The sequence below is a fragment of the Pomacea canaliculata genome, linkage group LG1 (assembly GCF_003073045.1).
Source record: "Pomacea canaliculata isolate SZHN2017 linkage group LG1, ASM307304v1, whole genome shotgun sequence".
NCBI classification, from domain to species: domain Eukaryota; kingdom Metazoa; phylum Mollusca; class Gastropoda; order Architaenioglossa; family Ampullariidae; genus Pomacea; species Pomacea canaliculata.
This window is the reverse complement of record NC_037590.1, coordinates 23930283-23946740: the sequence shown is the minus strand read 5'-3', so window position 1 is coordinate 23946740 and position 16458 is coordinate 23930283. Positions and strand designations below refer to the sequence as shown.

General features: G+C 36.3%; 1 protein-coding gene across 1 annotated transcript in view; it reads right to left on the bottom strand.

Annotated features, from left to right (window-relative positions):
* Positions 1–16458, bottom strand: part of LOC112560700 (1-phosphatidylinositol 3-phosphate 5-kinase-like) — a 44131-nt gene that overhangs the window by 23323 nt on the left and 4350 nt on the right. The window contains exons 6-25 of the mRNA XM_025232717.1: positions 15058–15262; positions 12901–13027; positions 12367–12524; positions 10790–10901; positions 9862–9988; positions 9042–9176; positions 8789–8890; positions 8528–8651; positions 8160–8340; positions 7687–7866; positions 7393–7533; positions 6779–6905; positions 6233–6327; positions 4345–5313; positions 3498–3668; positions 3215–3315; positions 2939–3010; positions 2504–2675; positions 2101–2283; positions 1269–1381 (exon numbers count right to left, since the gene is read on the bottom strand). Of these exons, the coding sequence (XP_025088502.1) occupies positions 1269–1381; positions 2101–2283; positions 2504–2675; positions 2939–3010; positions 3215–3315; positions 3498–3668; positions 4345–5313; positions 6233–6327; positions 6779–6905; positions 7393–7533; positions 7687–7866; positions 8160–8340; positions 8528–8651; positions 8789–8890; positions 9042–9176; positions 9862–9988; positions 10790–10901; positions 12367–12524; positions 12901–13027; positions 15058–15262 (3595 nt within the window). The remainder of the gene's footprint in view (positions 1–1268; positions 1382–2100; positions 2284–2503; positions 2676–2938; positions 3011–3214; positions 3316–3497; positions 3669–4344; positions 5314–6232; positions 6328–6778; positions 6906–7392; positions 7534–7686; positions 7867–8159; positions 8341–8527; positions 8652–8788; positions 8891–9041; positions 9177–9861; positions 9989–10789; positions 10902–12366; positions 12525–12900; positions 13028–15057; positions 15263–16458) is intronic.

The window sequence follows — 16458 nt, the reverse complement described above, 5'->3', positions numbered from 1 at the left end:
CTTCCCATCAAGACATGGCAGATGCCAAAACACTACATGCAGGAAGTCGACGATGTGTTTTCCAAGCAAGATGTAGCAACCATTTTTAATTTTCATACATTTGGTATTTATCATTTTTTTGTGGAGACCATTTTTAAGTCCTTTTATGTTAATAGACTCAGCAACTATCCCTAGGAAGATATGTAAACTGTGAGGGCTCTGTTAGATAAATGAGGTTTGAGGGCTTTGATACTGCTGGCCCAGGAGTCTGCATTGATGAGAAATGAGAATGTGGTCACCCATCCCCCAGAGGCAGCATCTTTTCTTTTTTATTTGTCTATTAGAAAGAGATATACTTGAAAGTGATTTAAGAGGACATCAGTCACTAGTGACTGTGACTTAAGTGTTGTGTAAGTACAGTCTTATGTGCAATTGATGTGCAATAGTGACTTTAACTGTGAATTTGCGCCGAAGCAATTTAGGCTCGCTATTGTATGGGACAAACGTCTATTGATATTGTATACAGATTTGTAAAAATGTCCCATTGGTACTGTCAGCAGTGTTGTGTAATTCTAATAAGTACCTCTTTGGTGTGAGTGTGAGTTATTGTTTCTCTTTCATTATCATGTATTTTAACCAGCAAGTGCTGTGACATTCCTTTCCTAATTAAAAATAGATGGACCTGCAAGAGACAGATTTAGTTTGTTCAGGAATGAAAGAAGATGCAAATGTTAAGGCGATTGGTGCACATGTGAATGATGGTGACAGAAGCATTGCTGCTTTCTTAGCTCAAAAATTACAAATTGTAGAAACTGAGAGAGCACCACAGTAAATCATGAAAAATATAGTGGGCTGAATTCTTTATTTGTGAATTTATACAGTGATAAAAGGAATCAGTTTGGCCTTAAAATTAAAAACTGTCATTGCCTCAAAAGATCCAAACCTGTACACTTGTACTCTGCTAAAGAATTTCCATTGATTTCCTACTTCAACATATAGCTCCTCTATTAAGGAATAAAACTCCAAAAATAGAAGGCAGCCCAAGAACAAGTTACTTGAGATAGTGGGGTAGAACTATATAAATATTTAGCGAACTCATTTGCAAACTGACAATTTAATCTCTTCGCTTATTACACTGATTACATCAGGGGTCACTACTCTGTATATCTGTATTTTTATAAATTTAATGAAAGCAGGGTGCTCTTGCAATCACTGAAAGATAATGAAAAAGCTGTTGTCTCTTTTTCCCTATCATGTCAACATTCAAGATGAAATGAGTTTTAGCTTACTTGTTAGTGATGCGTTTGATAGCGTCCATCACCTCCTCAGCATTAAGCTTGGGCAGAATTATCTCTACCATCAAGATGGCAGTACAAGTTCCCGCAGAGTCAAGTTTGCATACCTAGAACAAATTTTTTTTTAAATCTATCGTTGATCAAGTTAGCATATCTGAGATAACAAGAAAAATGGGTCAGACTCACTCTGAGTGGACAAGTCTCACTCTAAGAGCTATTAAAAATAACAGTATAAAAACAATGTTGGAAATGTTACTAACAGCCAGTTTTTGTAGTAAAAGAATTTTTGATAATCACTGCATAAGGTATTGTCTTCATTCAAGTATGCAAATGTTAAACAGCATAAAATAGTTAAGGCAGGTGTGCCAGGCACCAATTATAATGCTTCGAAGGATTTATGTGAAAAGTATTTGATCAGTGGAAGAATATAAGCTCTTTTAAGGCATATGAAATGCACCATTCATATTATTGCTAACAGCTTTGTGAGACAACTATTTTACACATGAAAACTTGTCAGGCTTCACTCTTCACTTCTTTTATCAGATTCACCAAGAGGAAAATGTGTCTTCTTTAATAATTGGCCCTTGCTTCCTTCATAAAAAGTAGACATATGCATAACCTAACTGAAGATAAAGGATGTAAATTTCCTTGATCATAAGAAACAATGCTTAAACAACTATACAAGATCAGCCAAAAGTAGGTATACAGCCAGGGTTATAAATAGTAATGGCAGATGTATTATATCTACTGTTGGCCCACCGAGTATTTTCCATTTTATACATCAGATGAAGTTATGAACACACAAGAGTGAACTAATTTTTAATACTGACTTGAAGGAGGTAACAATGTCTTTGTGGCCAAAATATTGATAGTGGTCAAGATGAAGAGAGTGGGTACAAGGTTCTGCTGACCCACGGCGATGGAAGCAAGTGCAGTGAAAACGCAAGTCCAGATATTTGGCAAACGACAAATTCCACGTATCAGCACTGATTGGAACAACTGGAGTCACCTATTTATGGATCAGACACACTCCCATTTAGTTAGCTTTATTTTTAATTTTTACAGAAAGTATACACTGTAAAATCCAAAGATGCTTGTTGAACCATCTAGTATTTCAAACATTTTATATGCATATTTCATGTCTCTAATTTATAAATACAATTTACATATCTAACAAAATGCTACTCTGCACATTTGCATATCTTACACACAATATGTTTCAGACACACCTGTTTACAGCGGCGACACCAGCTCCACATTAAAATACTATCCTGGGCACCTGCAATTGGGTTATCTAGCTTTTTAAGCAGCACATTGATGCAACCATGGCCATGTGCAAAACGTCGTATATGATCAATCATTGGAACTTCACAAGTTTGAGATGGGCAGGTGTAAGACTCTCTGTAACAAGATATGCTTTATATAAATATGTATATATTTCAATATATCAAAATGTGACTAAACTCAAATCACAAAAGTTGAGTCTCTTAGTTTTCAATTTTGAATTTCTTTTCTTTGCAGACACATTTGCATAATTCTGTTTGGGATACCAACAAAAATAGTTGCTAAACTGGAACTCTTTGAACAAATAAGGTGCTGGTATTTATTAACGTAACAATTCTATGAACATAAACATGCATATAATTTATAGTAATTCAAAATACCTGAAGCAAAACCGTTCCAGAAAACCCCCAAGGGTGATGTCACTTCTCCCGTAGTACTCCATGGTAACCACCCTGAGAGAAATACATTGAACTAAAGCTGCTTTTAATATCTCTCCAAAATTCTCAAACAACAAAGCTCAAATCTAAAGGCCATTTGATGTATATATGTTTTGACAGCAGAACTGAATCCAGTACCAGAAAAAAATATGAAGATGAGTGGATTACAAATACAAACATGAATCTACTGAAAAACATAAAACTATAGCTGCTACTCACCAGGGATAGACACAAGGGTTGGGATGGTTGGGAGAACGATAAGAATAGCTGCTGAAGAGTACTGCCAGGCGCTGGTGATTATGAATATCCAAGCAATCTGTCTATACAGAGACGTTCAGAATCTTAAACAAAATAATTTCTAAAACTGAAAATAAAAATACTTGAAAGCAATTTTTTAATCAACTCCAATTTAACATTTCAATTCAAGAAAACACACATACATATATTCACACCACACAAGAAAACACACATATATTCACACCACACATATACATACACATACTTTTTTTTCCCAGCAGATTCCAGCAGTACTAGTTGCCTCAGAAAGGAGGGATTCTTCAAGCATCTCTTTTGAAGCTTTTGGAGAAGGATCTCGAGAAATGCCATTTACTTTGCCCTTTCCAGACAACACATGGATACGCCCACCTCTTGCCCGGAAGTCCGCGATCAGCGTCTGGGCAAAAAGCAAACCAAAAGTTAGGTAACTCATTTAACATCATCAATGAAGATACAGTTTTTTCACATCCTGAAAGTGTGATAATAATGGAGTGTATTTGACAAATGCCCAAAATAGTCGATAAACAGGTCCCAAGAATATATTAGTAAATATGAGAAGGAGAAACAAAGGTTCATTTAACTCAGGAGCACGTTAATATATCTGAGTAACAGTACACTTCAGATCAGTCCACTGTACTCCTTCTTCTATTGTTTAATAAAAACTTAATCGAAATATAACCTGAAATCTGATATGATATTCTTCTGAGTTTCATATCAAAGTAAATGTGAAAACTTTTTTGTGAGTTTTATATCCATGTAAAATAACAATGCTAACACCATTTTGAAACAGCCTTTCTTTTACACTGTCATCTGAATTTTTATTATTACTTTAGTACTGCTCCTATTGTTTGATGTTATTGCTTAACTGTTGATTTCAACTGTCATCAATAATGACCTACAGAGATATGCCAATAAAGTATTTAAAGATCTTTCTCATTCATTCTGTCTCACACCCGAAAACATACACAAAATCTTTCTATTATTCCTTCTGCCTCCTTCTCTCTATAGATATATTCCTCACTTGTTTTTGTTTTTTTTTTAAAAAAAAAAAAACTAAATCAAATCAAACTAACCTGCATGCTGTTTTCTGCAGCAGGAGCAGTCATTTCACTCAAAACAAACTGATGAGCCTCTGTTATCTTGATGTTGGACTTGACTGCATAGCGAGTTCCACAATCCATGTCCACATATTTTACCTTACTCAGCCTCTGTTCTTTTGGAGCCCGTTCACCAGTAAACAATGCAGACCAGTAAATTTCCTGAGGAAGAAAGTCCCTAGCAAAGCAACGAGCCCCTACTTCTGATTCCAAAAATGGAACACTATACTTGATGTATGGTGAGATGGAAAGAGCAGAGTTCTGCAGAAAGTGCCTAAATAAATGAGTGGATGTTTGTTTCTGCTCTTGAAACTGAATGCTCTGAGAACGTTTGAAAATGGAGTCATCCTGGTTTTTCTGGTACCCAAGTAATGGGTCGCTGCAATCAGTAAGCTCCATCATTGCAGACAGTTGTCGTTTTATGCTTGAGTCCACAGGTCTCAATGCAACACCAGGACTTGCTTGAACAGCTACTGAAGGATCATCTCCATTTACCTCTCTGTGATCTTCATCCTTCTCATTGGCCTCACTCAACGTTACTGTAACATGTGAAGGAGCTTCCATGTGACAGATTTCTGGCATCACTTCTGTGAGAGATGTATACTCCATATTGTTCTCTTTATCTTTTGTGCACTCAACACTTAACTCTTTATGTGACACTAGTACCTGGGTTTCACCAATTTCAAACATAATGCTTTTGTCAATTACACTCCACTCAGCATCCAATGGATCAATGTTTTCCTTCATTTCAAGAAATTTCATAGTTTCCTTCTCATCTGTATCTATGTCTTCATCCATTGTTTCTACTGAACTCTCAAATCCCTCCATGTTTTCTAGAAGTTCCTCTGAGCCAGGTGGTGGCATGGCAAACTCATCCATAGCAAAACAAAGTTCCAAAAGAGAGTTGTAGGCCACAAGAGTCATGAATCTAAGAATTAACTTTACCTGAATAAACAAAAATCGCATCACTACAATCAGTATCAATTTCCAGAAACAACATGACAATATTAAATAACAGCGTAAAGAAACAGTACACTCAGAAACCAAACTTCAGCATTAACTTAAGTAACATAAGTATCTGACACCAAAAGCGGTGTATAAGGGTGAAGATGGTATAATTTCCACTTTAAAAAAAAAACCACACAGAACTTAAGCAGATCCACAGCAAATGTCAATATGGCAACAAAGTGTTATGCGATCAAGGTTTGAAATTAGAGAACTGAAGTTTAATTTTTATATCTGCTCTATAGTGACAGATTTTACATACAGAATGTGTGCTAACAGAAAATTACAGTCTAATAGCAGATTTATTAACTCACAAAACCTGTCATTTCCTGCATAATTTTGATGGCTAAAATTTATGTGACCAAAGGTCGCATGACAACTGTTGTCATGATCTTGACTTCGTGTACTATATCTCTTCTGTACAAGTCAATAAGCAGTGCTCTGAGGCATCCACTGAACCAAAATTTCATTCTCCTCTCTTTTACTTACAAGATGACACAATTAAACAAGTGTCACTATTATAACCATCAATCTTCAATGTCTTCTTTTCCTAATGGCTACTAATTGCTTTAAAGGGATCTAATAACCAAGAGATACTTCTTTAAAGGTCACTGCCTGCTTTGTCTGCTTGGAGGATTTTTTTTTTTTGTGTCTGGATATTGTTTTCTTTTCTTTTCATTTGGTTAAGAGCTACACACATGCTTTGCTGTCAACATTCTCTTTAACCTGCTTGTCTATTGCTTGACTGCCAGCACCTGACAATTATTTCGTTGGACTTTTAGCAATCTCCTTATAGTCAGGTTATCTGGTAAAGTTTATAAAGAATGGTCAAACAGCTAAAGCACTGAAAGATACTCACTCTTTTGAGTTCACTGAATGAAGCACCAGTCAGACTGATGGTACAGCCGAGATGGGTAGCACATCCATCAAACTTTACCACCGTCTTGTTCTCCTCTATTTGACAGAATAACAATTTTTAGAAAAGAATTATAATTCCCAACTGTCCTTACAAGTAAGTAAACATATGAAGAGATGATGGTCCACAAGCTATAAGCTGAGTACTAATAAACTCAGAAGTCTTCCAACAGTCAACATGGCAAGCATTTTATTTTCTGTAAATTGATCTTACATCAATAGCAGTTTACCTTCAAGTGATGCAAGCTAAAATAAAAATCAATAAAATTAGCTCATTTTTGTAGAAAATAACTACTGTGAAAAAAAAAAAAAACTTATAACAATGATTGCATAATCTGATTAACTGAATATTTTGAATATTTTTGCAAACCCTCATCAACCCACTTTGAACCTCCCACTCAAAAAAAACTTTTTGTTAAAATCCAGCATTGCTGCAAAAAAATTCTAAGGTAGCAAAAACTACACAATTTTTATAAACGAAAATACAAACTGTTAGGAAGAGCATATGTAAGGCATTGGAAGTTGTGGCAGAAGCCCAGATTTGGTGGTCGAACTAGACCATCAATGGAAGGTACAATGTCAGCCTGGGTAAAACGAGCTAGTCGCTCCATCACAGTCTGAGGAGGGAAAAAGGCATGCCTTAATGGTTCTTGTTTTTCATGATGACAAAAAAATTCAGGTCCTCCAAGTAACTATAAATATGGTTTGCCATTTCATGCCAAAGATGTAGAAATCACTGCAGGATTACCTACACATCTTTAACCCTTTAAGACCTGGATTTCCTACCATTTCAATAACTTACCAACGACTTTCTGATCATTCTCAATATTTATTATTAAGTTAAAAGCTAAGAACCTCACAACATTGCTTGAAACTGATCAAGTGATATCTAGGAATATAGCTTATTTAAGGAGATAGTGCAGCATTCAAAACCTATTCTGTTATATAAAAAAAAATTATTGCAATTTTAATTTTTCACGAATTTCATGTTACACTGATATTATTTAGTTTATGTACAATGTACAGGCATATCCACACTCTCTCTTCACCTTCTCTAACATGAACAAATCACAGAAACCTTTTAAGTTCTTCAAGCACACTTACAGGTTTTACATTGAACACAAGGGTTATTCCAGCATCCAGCAGAAACTCCTGTGCTAGGCGCGACACTGATTTCTCCACTACCACAATACTGGGGTGAAATGCAACAATCTTTGCAACGCTGTTTTTGAGAAATTCTTTTTCCTGTAATAATGAAGTGACTGATATTAATACACAATAATCAAATCCTCTCCTACATGTTACCTATTATCTCTAGTGCAGATGTAACAATAAATGTGTAGCAGACTTCTTAGATTTCAAATCTCAAAGATAATAGCTAATGACATGACACCTCACCTGTAGGATCTGTGGCTCAAGGGATGAAAACTTGTTTTCCACTCGCTGATACTCAATGGCCCCACGCAAAAGAAGAATGCGAGGATTTGTTATCTGCTGGTGCATTTTCTTGTGAGCAATGTTTTTGGTAAACATTAGTCCATGGATTAATGATGTGTCATGCTTCTGACCAACAGGTATCTGCAATAAATAAATATATCATCTAGATGTTCATACCATCTTGCAACATCACTCAATCTCTCAACAGCTTAGCAGTTGCTATGTATATATTTACTGATCTGAAAGTTGATTGCAGTATGAAATTCTTCAGTTTGTGACTACTATGATTATTGCTAGTATGAGCACTATTTTGAATACCCCCTGGGGATCAATAAAGTTGCATTGTACCATAGCCATTAGAAATTGCGTTCATTAATCTTTTAAATCTCAACTGATCAATTCATGACAAATTACAAGTACAGAAGGCAGCTCACCTTTTTAATGTGAACATATCTGCGGACATCTAGATCATCAGCTTCACTTCGAACATCAGGCCGTACAAAGTGACTGATCTGACGCACACAGTTCAAAATGACAACCTCCCATGAAGCAGACAGACCCTGCTGACTTAGCAGTTGTCGTGTCACAACCTGCCAATGCTCTGTATGTGCCTGCCTGCAAGATGAATATCACATAATATACTGTAATGGCAAATGTTTGTGTTATTGTATGTTTCATGAATAACATCCTCCTGTCTAGCTGTGGAGCAAAATATTTGAGGTGTCCTTATTAAAAAAAAGTTCTTGAAAGTCCACAATGTGCAGCTGCACAGTCTTATAATTCTGTTAAAAACAAAACATACTTCAGTCTCTCATATGCAAGTTTCTCCCCGTTTTCTTCTCTCAGTTGATCTACTGTGCGCCAGCCTTGTGGACAGGTTACGATGTCCGATGATGGTACAGGTGCTTTACTCAGAAACATTGCCCCTTGAAAAAACAAGGCACCAGACAAAAATGCACAAATACCAAATATATCATGAATTATGATCATTTGAAAATCATCATGTAGTTCAATAAAATCATTCCTATTACATTATTTATAAATATTTACATTTTGCTATTACCTTTTAAAACTTCTTCTGGAAGACCCATAGCACTCATGCCTACAGCCAAGGAATCCTGCCTTGGCAGTGGCTCATCCAGCACTTCTTTAGAGGCCAAGGACACTGTAAAGACATAAAGAACGATAACAATGATTTATATTTAGTCTAATATTGATTCACTACTCAAGCAGTAGTATCTTATGCGCAAAATAGCATGTTCAAAGCAAACACTTTTCACAAAATTTGCTAACCTGGAATGCAAACACAAACTCACATTTTGGAATTTCCTGTACACTGCCAGTCTCAGATCTTTCGCTAACAGAAAGCGTTCTTGCATCTGATTCAGAAGAAAAGCTCTTACGACACTCTGAGCCAGCGATGCTAGATGGTCTATCATCTGCAGCAGACACTGTAGCAATTCCAAAATAACAACTCAATTATTAAGTGCACACTATATCATTAGATAAATATATATCACATCCATATTAAATGGGGCAATTTTTTAAAAAATTTTGAAGGTAGTTGAACCATTTTCAAAAGCAGCTTTATCCAGGTTTTATTAATGATAATAATACAGCAATATATTTACATTGCACCTTCCCCAGCACCAAAGCCAGGTTCAAACCAATGTAGCCACACAAGCACACAACTTTCAAGGATAGGCATCAAATGCATCTTCAGACATGAGCATGTATGCAAAATGCACACATAGGGCAGAAGAAACTGGACAACGATTATATGTATCGCTAGACGTTTGTCGCCTATAGAGCATTGTGTTGAAGCAAGTTTTTATTTATGCATGTATTTTGTAATCTGTAAAGTCCTGAGCCATCGACAACTTGCTAACATGATTTGGGCAGCCTCAGGCAATCATTTTGTTGTGTTTTGAAAGAACGAGCGATTTGTTTCAAATCATTTGCTGGATGCTTAGAGTATATATCTGGAGAACTAAAATTTACTAGATGCTTTTCACTCTATACGTAAGATATTCCCCACCACCTGTCCAACATATACATATGCCCTACAAGTAGTTGGCATATTTATCAAGGGTAGCTCTTCCCTGAAAAATAACAAATTCCCCTTGATCTTTTTACCTCTGCCATCATCTGTATCCTCACTCATGTCAATCTCTCTAAACCAGAGGGGTTCACTGCTTTCCCTCTCTTCTGGCATTGAGGACAACACCTGCGTATCAGTCTGTGTTTCCATAAGAGTGGCACTCTGAAATGGAAAAACACCATTCAGAACATTAAACAGTTTTCTTCTTTCATGTTTTCTGATGATATGGGATCACAATTATTTTGGTTAAGAAAGGATTCTCTAAGCATATTTTTCTTAAAAATAGATATATGCCATGTGTTTGTACAGTGACATATATATACAGCTTTCATAAACATATAAACTTTGACAAAAATTAAATCACTGAAACTTGTGTAACATGTTTGTTATTTTCTCCTTCTTTTGTAAGTCATTGTATAAATGGAATTGTTTTAATGAAGGCACACAACAATTTCCACCCTCAAACACTTAAAGTTAACACACTGTAGTATTATGTGGTTCAAGGAACACAAGAATTAGTGTAGGCAAATATAGAATATACATAAACAGCAGAGCTTCCCTGTCACAAGCCTTTTTACTTTATGTTAAATCTATCCAAACCACATGTCATCTTTCACAAAGAGTGAAAGGGATGCTCCAGGTTTGTAGGTTACATTCTTTAAGACTGCAGGAGTAAAAAAAAATTCACTTAACAAAGACCATAAAGATGTAACTAGCAGACAGTACTCTGCATAAATTCTGTATGTCTTGAGCTTGCTGCATGTCACACATATATTAGCAACTTTTGGCACACTGATGACAAAAAAATCTTTCAGCAAATACATTTGCAAATTTCATCTACATGACTCTTGTTGCAAAGAAAATAGTGATACAAAATAAAATATGAAAATGCTATTCTTCTGAAAAAATAAAAAACTTTTAGATTCATTCTCTCACTACAACTGTAAAGAGTAAATTCATTACCTCACCAGGCTTGTACAGTGTAAATTCATCCCGGAAGATATTCATCTGGTTTCCAAGTGGCTCAATATAACCTGCATATAACAGTGCCTGCCCAATGGCAACTGCTTGGTCCCTGCATAAGTCAAGACAATAAGGTGCTTTATGGTGAATTTCTGCATGAAGTGAAATATCAAGTGATTAAAAAAGCAGTTTCTAAAAAAAAAAAGGTGGATATTCTAGTGAATTATCCCTAACTGTGCCTGTCCTGGAGCAAAATGAAGCTCTATAATTCAAAGTGGCTAACAATGTAAATACAGATCTCTAATATGAGGTGTAGTTTGTGGAAGATCTGGCTCACAGAAACTGACAAACCTACAAACAGGCAAAATATGTATCATAACAATAATAATGGGTATGTATAATGCACAGCACCACGACCAAGATAGATCACACTCACTGCGCAGACCAGTAATGATAAATGAATAGATAGTGGACAGTGAGATACGTACATGCACAAAACGTAAATCAATGGATGAAGGTATGAAGTATACTGTAAACAGCTGGAACCATACTTGATGGTTAATATGACAGACAGTATTATAAGGGAGTTATAAACTTATATGTGCTGGTTTTATGCAAACTGCGACTTCAAAAATATGCCATAAAAAAATTTAACTCATTTCCGCCGGGTGGTAATTGATGTTACAATGCAACTGTCAAGAAGTCTTTCATGCCAGATCGTAATGCCGGTTACTACGCGCTCACATGTAGGGGTAGAATCATAACACGTATCACTCTGTGCGTAAATACATAAGGGAGACAGCTACTGGAACCTTTAGGAATTGTTCCACTATGGATTACTTCCCTTGGAAAAAGTAAACCAATCAGGTTATTTCGTTATGTTTGAAAGTAGGCAAAGGTTCAATTGATCAAGCACCATGTTGACGGCGGTTGCCGGTTACTTGATTCAACATGGATTTGTACTCAGACAACCGAAAATAAGATGAAAACAGTTATGATAAGTAATATTTAAATTCTAATGTATATTCTAATCAAGTATATGTTTAACACTTTCTGTTTGTACATATTGTGTAAATAACTTTTTGCTAATTTAAAACTTTTGACCTACAATCTATTATTTGGTTTTACTACAAGAAAACAAAACCTATATTTTTTAAATTCACACACCATAAATGTTTCCAAAATGCACTTTAAAACAGTCTTCTACAGACAGTTTTCTATACTGGAGATAAATAGATATACATTTTCAAAAATACCAAAAATTTCATTCACGGGCATTCGTTGCCACATCAAGAATGATTTTGAGGGCAGGATTTTTGCCAGAGTGAGAAAAGAGCTAACTTTTGCACTTTTAAGATCATTAATTGAAGGCTTGGCCTGAAATCTGACTTTAAAAAAGTCCCCATACACACAAAACAGATGATGCCTGATTTATCAGGGAAGTGAAAAATAGAAGAACAGTGTTGGATTCTACTCTGGTGGTGAACCACTTGAATTTCACTATTCCTTTCATCTTCAAGTCAAAAGTCTGCAAAATGGCTCCCCATGGCTAATATTCACTTAAAAGACTTTTGTACCTTTTGACAGCTATGTCATTGCGGATGAGCCAATCAACAAGATCACGCCCTACAATACAATTCTGGTGTGTCCGTAGCCTGACTCGATGAGTCTGCATTTCTATGCCAGTGTCAGCTTCTACAAGCTGTCGCCACAGTGCTCTCAGCTGCATAGAATCCTGAAAAAAAAAATAAATAAAAGAACTTATTTTACTAACAATCCAAGTTTAGATCAACAAAACAATTTGTAACAATGTCACAGGTTTGCAAAATATGCATATTCTTTTACTTTCACAGTGCAATGGCATAAATGAATCACTAGCACACATCTGTTAAATACAAAACTATTTATAGTAAAGCATGATGCATTTGCATATTTGATGTTTGTAAATATTTATAATATAATAAAATCCACTATTTCAATTTCTAAGCTATCTGAAATTTTACGCTCAAAGTTCTCACTCCTACATATAAAAAGAATGTATAAAAGAGGCATCAACTACAACAGTTTCAATAAAAGCTGCAAAAGATTCCAATGGCAAAAGATGCAGTCACCTGAATTAGTTTCTTGGTCTCCTGATAAAGACTCTCCTGACTAGGAAATTCAGATTGTGGAGTGAGGTCAAATGGTGGTGCAGCTTTGTCTGTTAAAGTGCCAGCCATATCTGGAGAGCTATTGGATCTACACATAGGCAGGTGACAAAATGTCTACCACTAATAAAAACAGAGTCATAAATTCATAATCAAAAGGCAAATAAGCGCAGGTAAAAAAATAATTCATCATACATTACAACACAGAATGAATGCAAAGAAACAGCTGATGATTAAACATCTCTGTGATATCAAATGCTTAAAATACACCATTTTTGGACGTAAAATTCCTTTTTATCAAATACTTTCCAGATGACATGACTGTGGAGTTCACCATACTGGCTACCCAATTCCAGCTTTCAGCTCCCAAATGGTCAAAGTTGACCAATGAACAGGAAGCACACAAAGCTAAACCAACTCACCCCATCTAGCCAATGAGTTCACCTTTCCAGCTTTTTGCCAAAACTAAGAAAAGACCCATAGCACGGAGGTAGGAAGGAATTAGCAGTCATGTTGTCTGGTAAGTACTCAAAGAAAGGAAACAGCAAACAGTTTCAGAATCCCAGAACAATAAGCAAAGCAAAGTCATGCTGAAAATAATACATAACCACATCAGCACCACTGCTGAGGAACTCCTAGCAGAATAGGCTGGCTTCAGACCAGGTAGAGCATAGTTAAGCTGATCTTTAACTGTCGCATCCTGATAGGGAAGTATTTTCAGCATCAGCAAGATCTTACTAATAGACTGACAGACAGTTCGAACTTAAGAGAAAAGTCATGGTCACTGGCAATGGCATAGTAGAGATCTACATGAAAAAGACATGGCTCAAAGTGGTAAACAATTTTAAGTACTAAGGAGCCCCAATCTCCAAAGACAGCAGCTCAACAACAGATACATCAGGATTAGAACAGGAACAGCAGCAATGTCTAGGCTGGACAGGGTCTGGCGCAGTCATAACATCAGGTTTACTATTAAAGTATAATCTGTACAAATCCTTAGAAGTTCCTGCTTTATGGATGTGAAATGTTGCCTTTGCTTGCCAATAAGAAGAGAAGAATCCAGGCATACAAGAAAAAGTGCCTGAGGAAGCTGCTCTGGATCTTGTACAGAGAACACAAAATCAATGACCCTATATAAAGCATGGTGGCCACACTCATAGGAAAACAGGAACCCTTACTTGCAACAGTCAATTGGCATAAGCTGGTCTGGTTTAGCCATGTGACTTAGAATGACACATTGTCAAAGACTGTTTAAGGTACCTTAGAGGGTAGTCAATGCTGAGGAGGCCATAGGAAGTTCTGACATAAGCGTGAAGGAGTGGATGGATGTCTTATGTAGGACCTGTTCACTATCACCCAAAAGTGGCAGGCTTTTTGGCATCTACGCAGTCTCTCCAACAACAACTGGTATCAGTAAAGGGATGAATGAATGAGGCAGTTGAGACAACGAACATGCAAGCAGGCGACTTTGTCCCATCGCAGGCAAAGCAAGGCTTCTCGATGAAACACTGCTGAGAAAAGGCTGCTGAAAACACAAATGACTCAGTCGAAGCCAGGCAAACACTGGAGAGGTGAACTCACTGACTAGTCAGGGCAGAATGGGGGATGAGTTGGTCGAGTCCGAATGCTTCGTGTTCATTAGTCGACTGTGACCAATTGGGAGCGGACAGCTGGAATTGGGCAGTTAGTTGGGGGAAATCTATGGTCATCTGATAAAGATTGAAGAAATTAACAAAAATTAAAGTATGCATCTTCTGTTAGTTAGAATTAAGGTCTATCATTTCATTACCTCACTAGCAATGTCACACAGTGCATGTAGCATTAATAGTTGATGAAATCTGCATCTTCATATTCTGAACAAAGACAAAGGCGGGTGGAGAGGGGAGCTGGTATTTTACACCAAGCCACTAAAGCTATATCATGGCAAGGCAGCCAGCCCTGTAAACAGACATAGAGAAAGAACAGCATGCCCAAGACAAGAGCTGAACCCAGGAAATCCAACCCTCATTGTATTGGTGACAGGCGCTAACCATTGTGCCACCAGACTGCACTGAACACAGACAAGAAAAATCAAAACCATAAACACATGAATGTGAACATTCTTTCATTTTAAAGACATACCGGTGCTGAGGCAAAGTTAGTTCTTCTCTGGACAGTGATCCATGTTGGACAATAGGTGACCATAAGCTTCCAACATCACTTTCTAGTTGCAGAGAAGATCCAGTGTTAATATCATCTCGTATAACCTTTACCTCTCCAGTAGAAACAGTCTGCTGAGCATATCTTAACACCACTTTGCAGCAATAGTCACACACTCTTATTCCCCCTGAAAGTAAAGAAAAAAGGGATTTACTGTTCCATGTGGACAGCTGTCTCTTACAATGGACCTCTTTCACAAGGAGCTCTTCTTTTCAAAACGAAGCCTAATGTGCCTTGTAGTTACAAAGAATGCCCAAGAGCTGCACAACAAGAATCAAATCCAACAGGCACTGCTGTATGCTGCTCTGTACAAATGACAACTTTCATTTGCAACTGGTAACAATCTTTGAAAGCTTCGAACTTAAAAAATTTGGGACGATAATATATGCTTTCAATGTATGTGTTCAATGTATAGTAGGGGTCTGTTTAGCTTTTGAAAACTGTTTCAGTTTAAGACAGTTTAAAAATAATAAAATGACAATTTTTGCAAGTATAGTTGACTAACACTACAAGAATTATAACTCAAATAAAGTTTAAAAAAAAGTTATTTATAATAAGTGCATGCTATGCATGTGGCATATGATAAAGTAGACCTATAAGTGTGTCCACATTTGTTGACATTTATTTGCACATGATGATAGACTTTTCAAGTGTAAACAGCAAATCAAAATATTGTTATCATCACATTTCACATTTCTTTCTGAGAACTACCTTGAAAAACATTTACTTCATCATTTGTGAACACATGACTTTTTTGCACTGCAGAAGTGCCATCACCTACAAAAGTAAAAAAACAAAAAAACATACGTAGCTTCATATATAAATACTAGGTATAGATGCTCCTAATCTAATTTGCATATGATAAATTTTGTCATACCTATGATGTTAATAAAATTAATATTTTAACTGAAGAAGTATCTCTGTTTTTGCTTTTGCTATTGGTTTTTCAAATTTCTTACAATGTACACATCATGCAATGTACTCACATGAGAAACAGCATATTATGCAGGTTGGCAACACACAAATGCACAAGTTATACACACACTGTGTAATATATACACATCAGACACAGAAACTTATAAAGGTTAGAGACAAATGTAAGAGATATGTACGTCACTGCAATACATGCATATGGGGCAATGCAAATTAAACAGGCTGGTGACACAAATAGAGATGTACCACTGTGCAATATATATGAACAAAACAAATTATGCAGGTTGGTAACAAATATAAGAGATGTGTACACAATGTGCAAAATAGTCACATGAGATGCAGCAAACATAACAGGCTGGTGGTACAGAAACACTAGAAATATGAATGTAC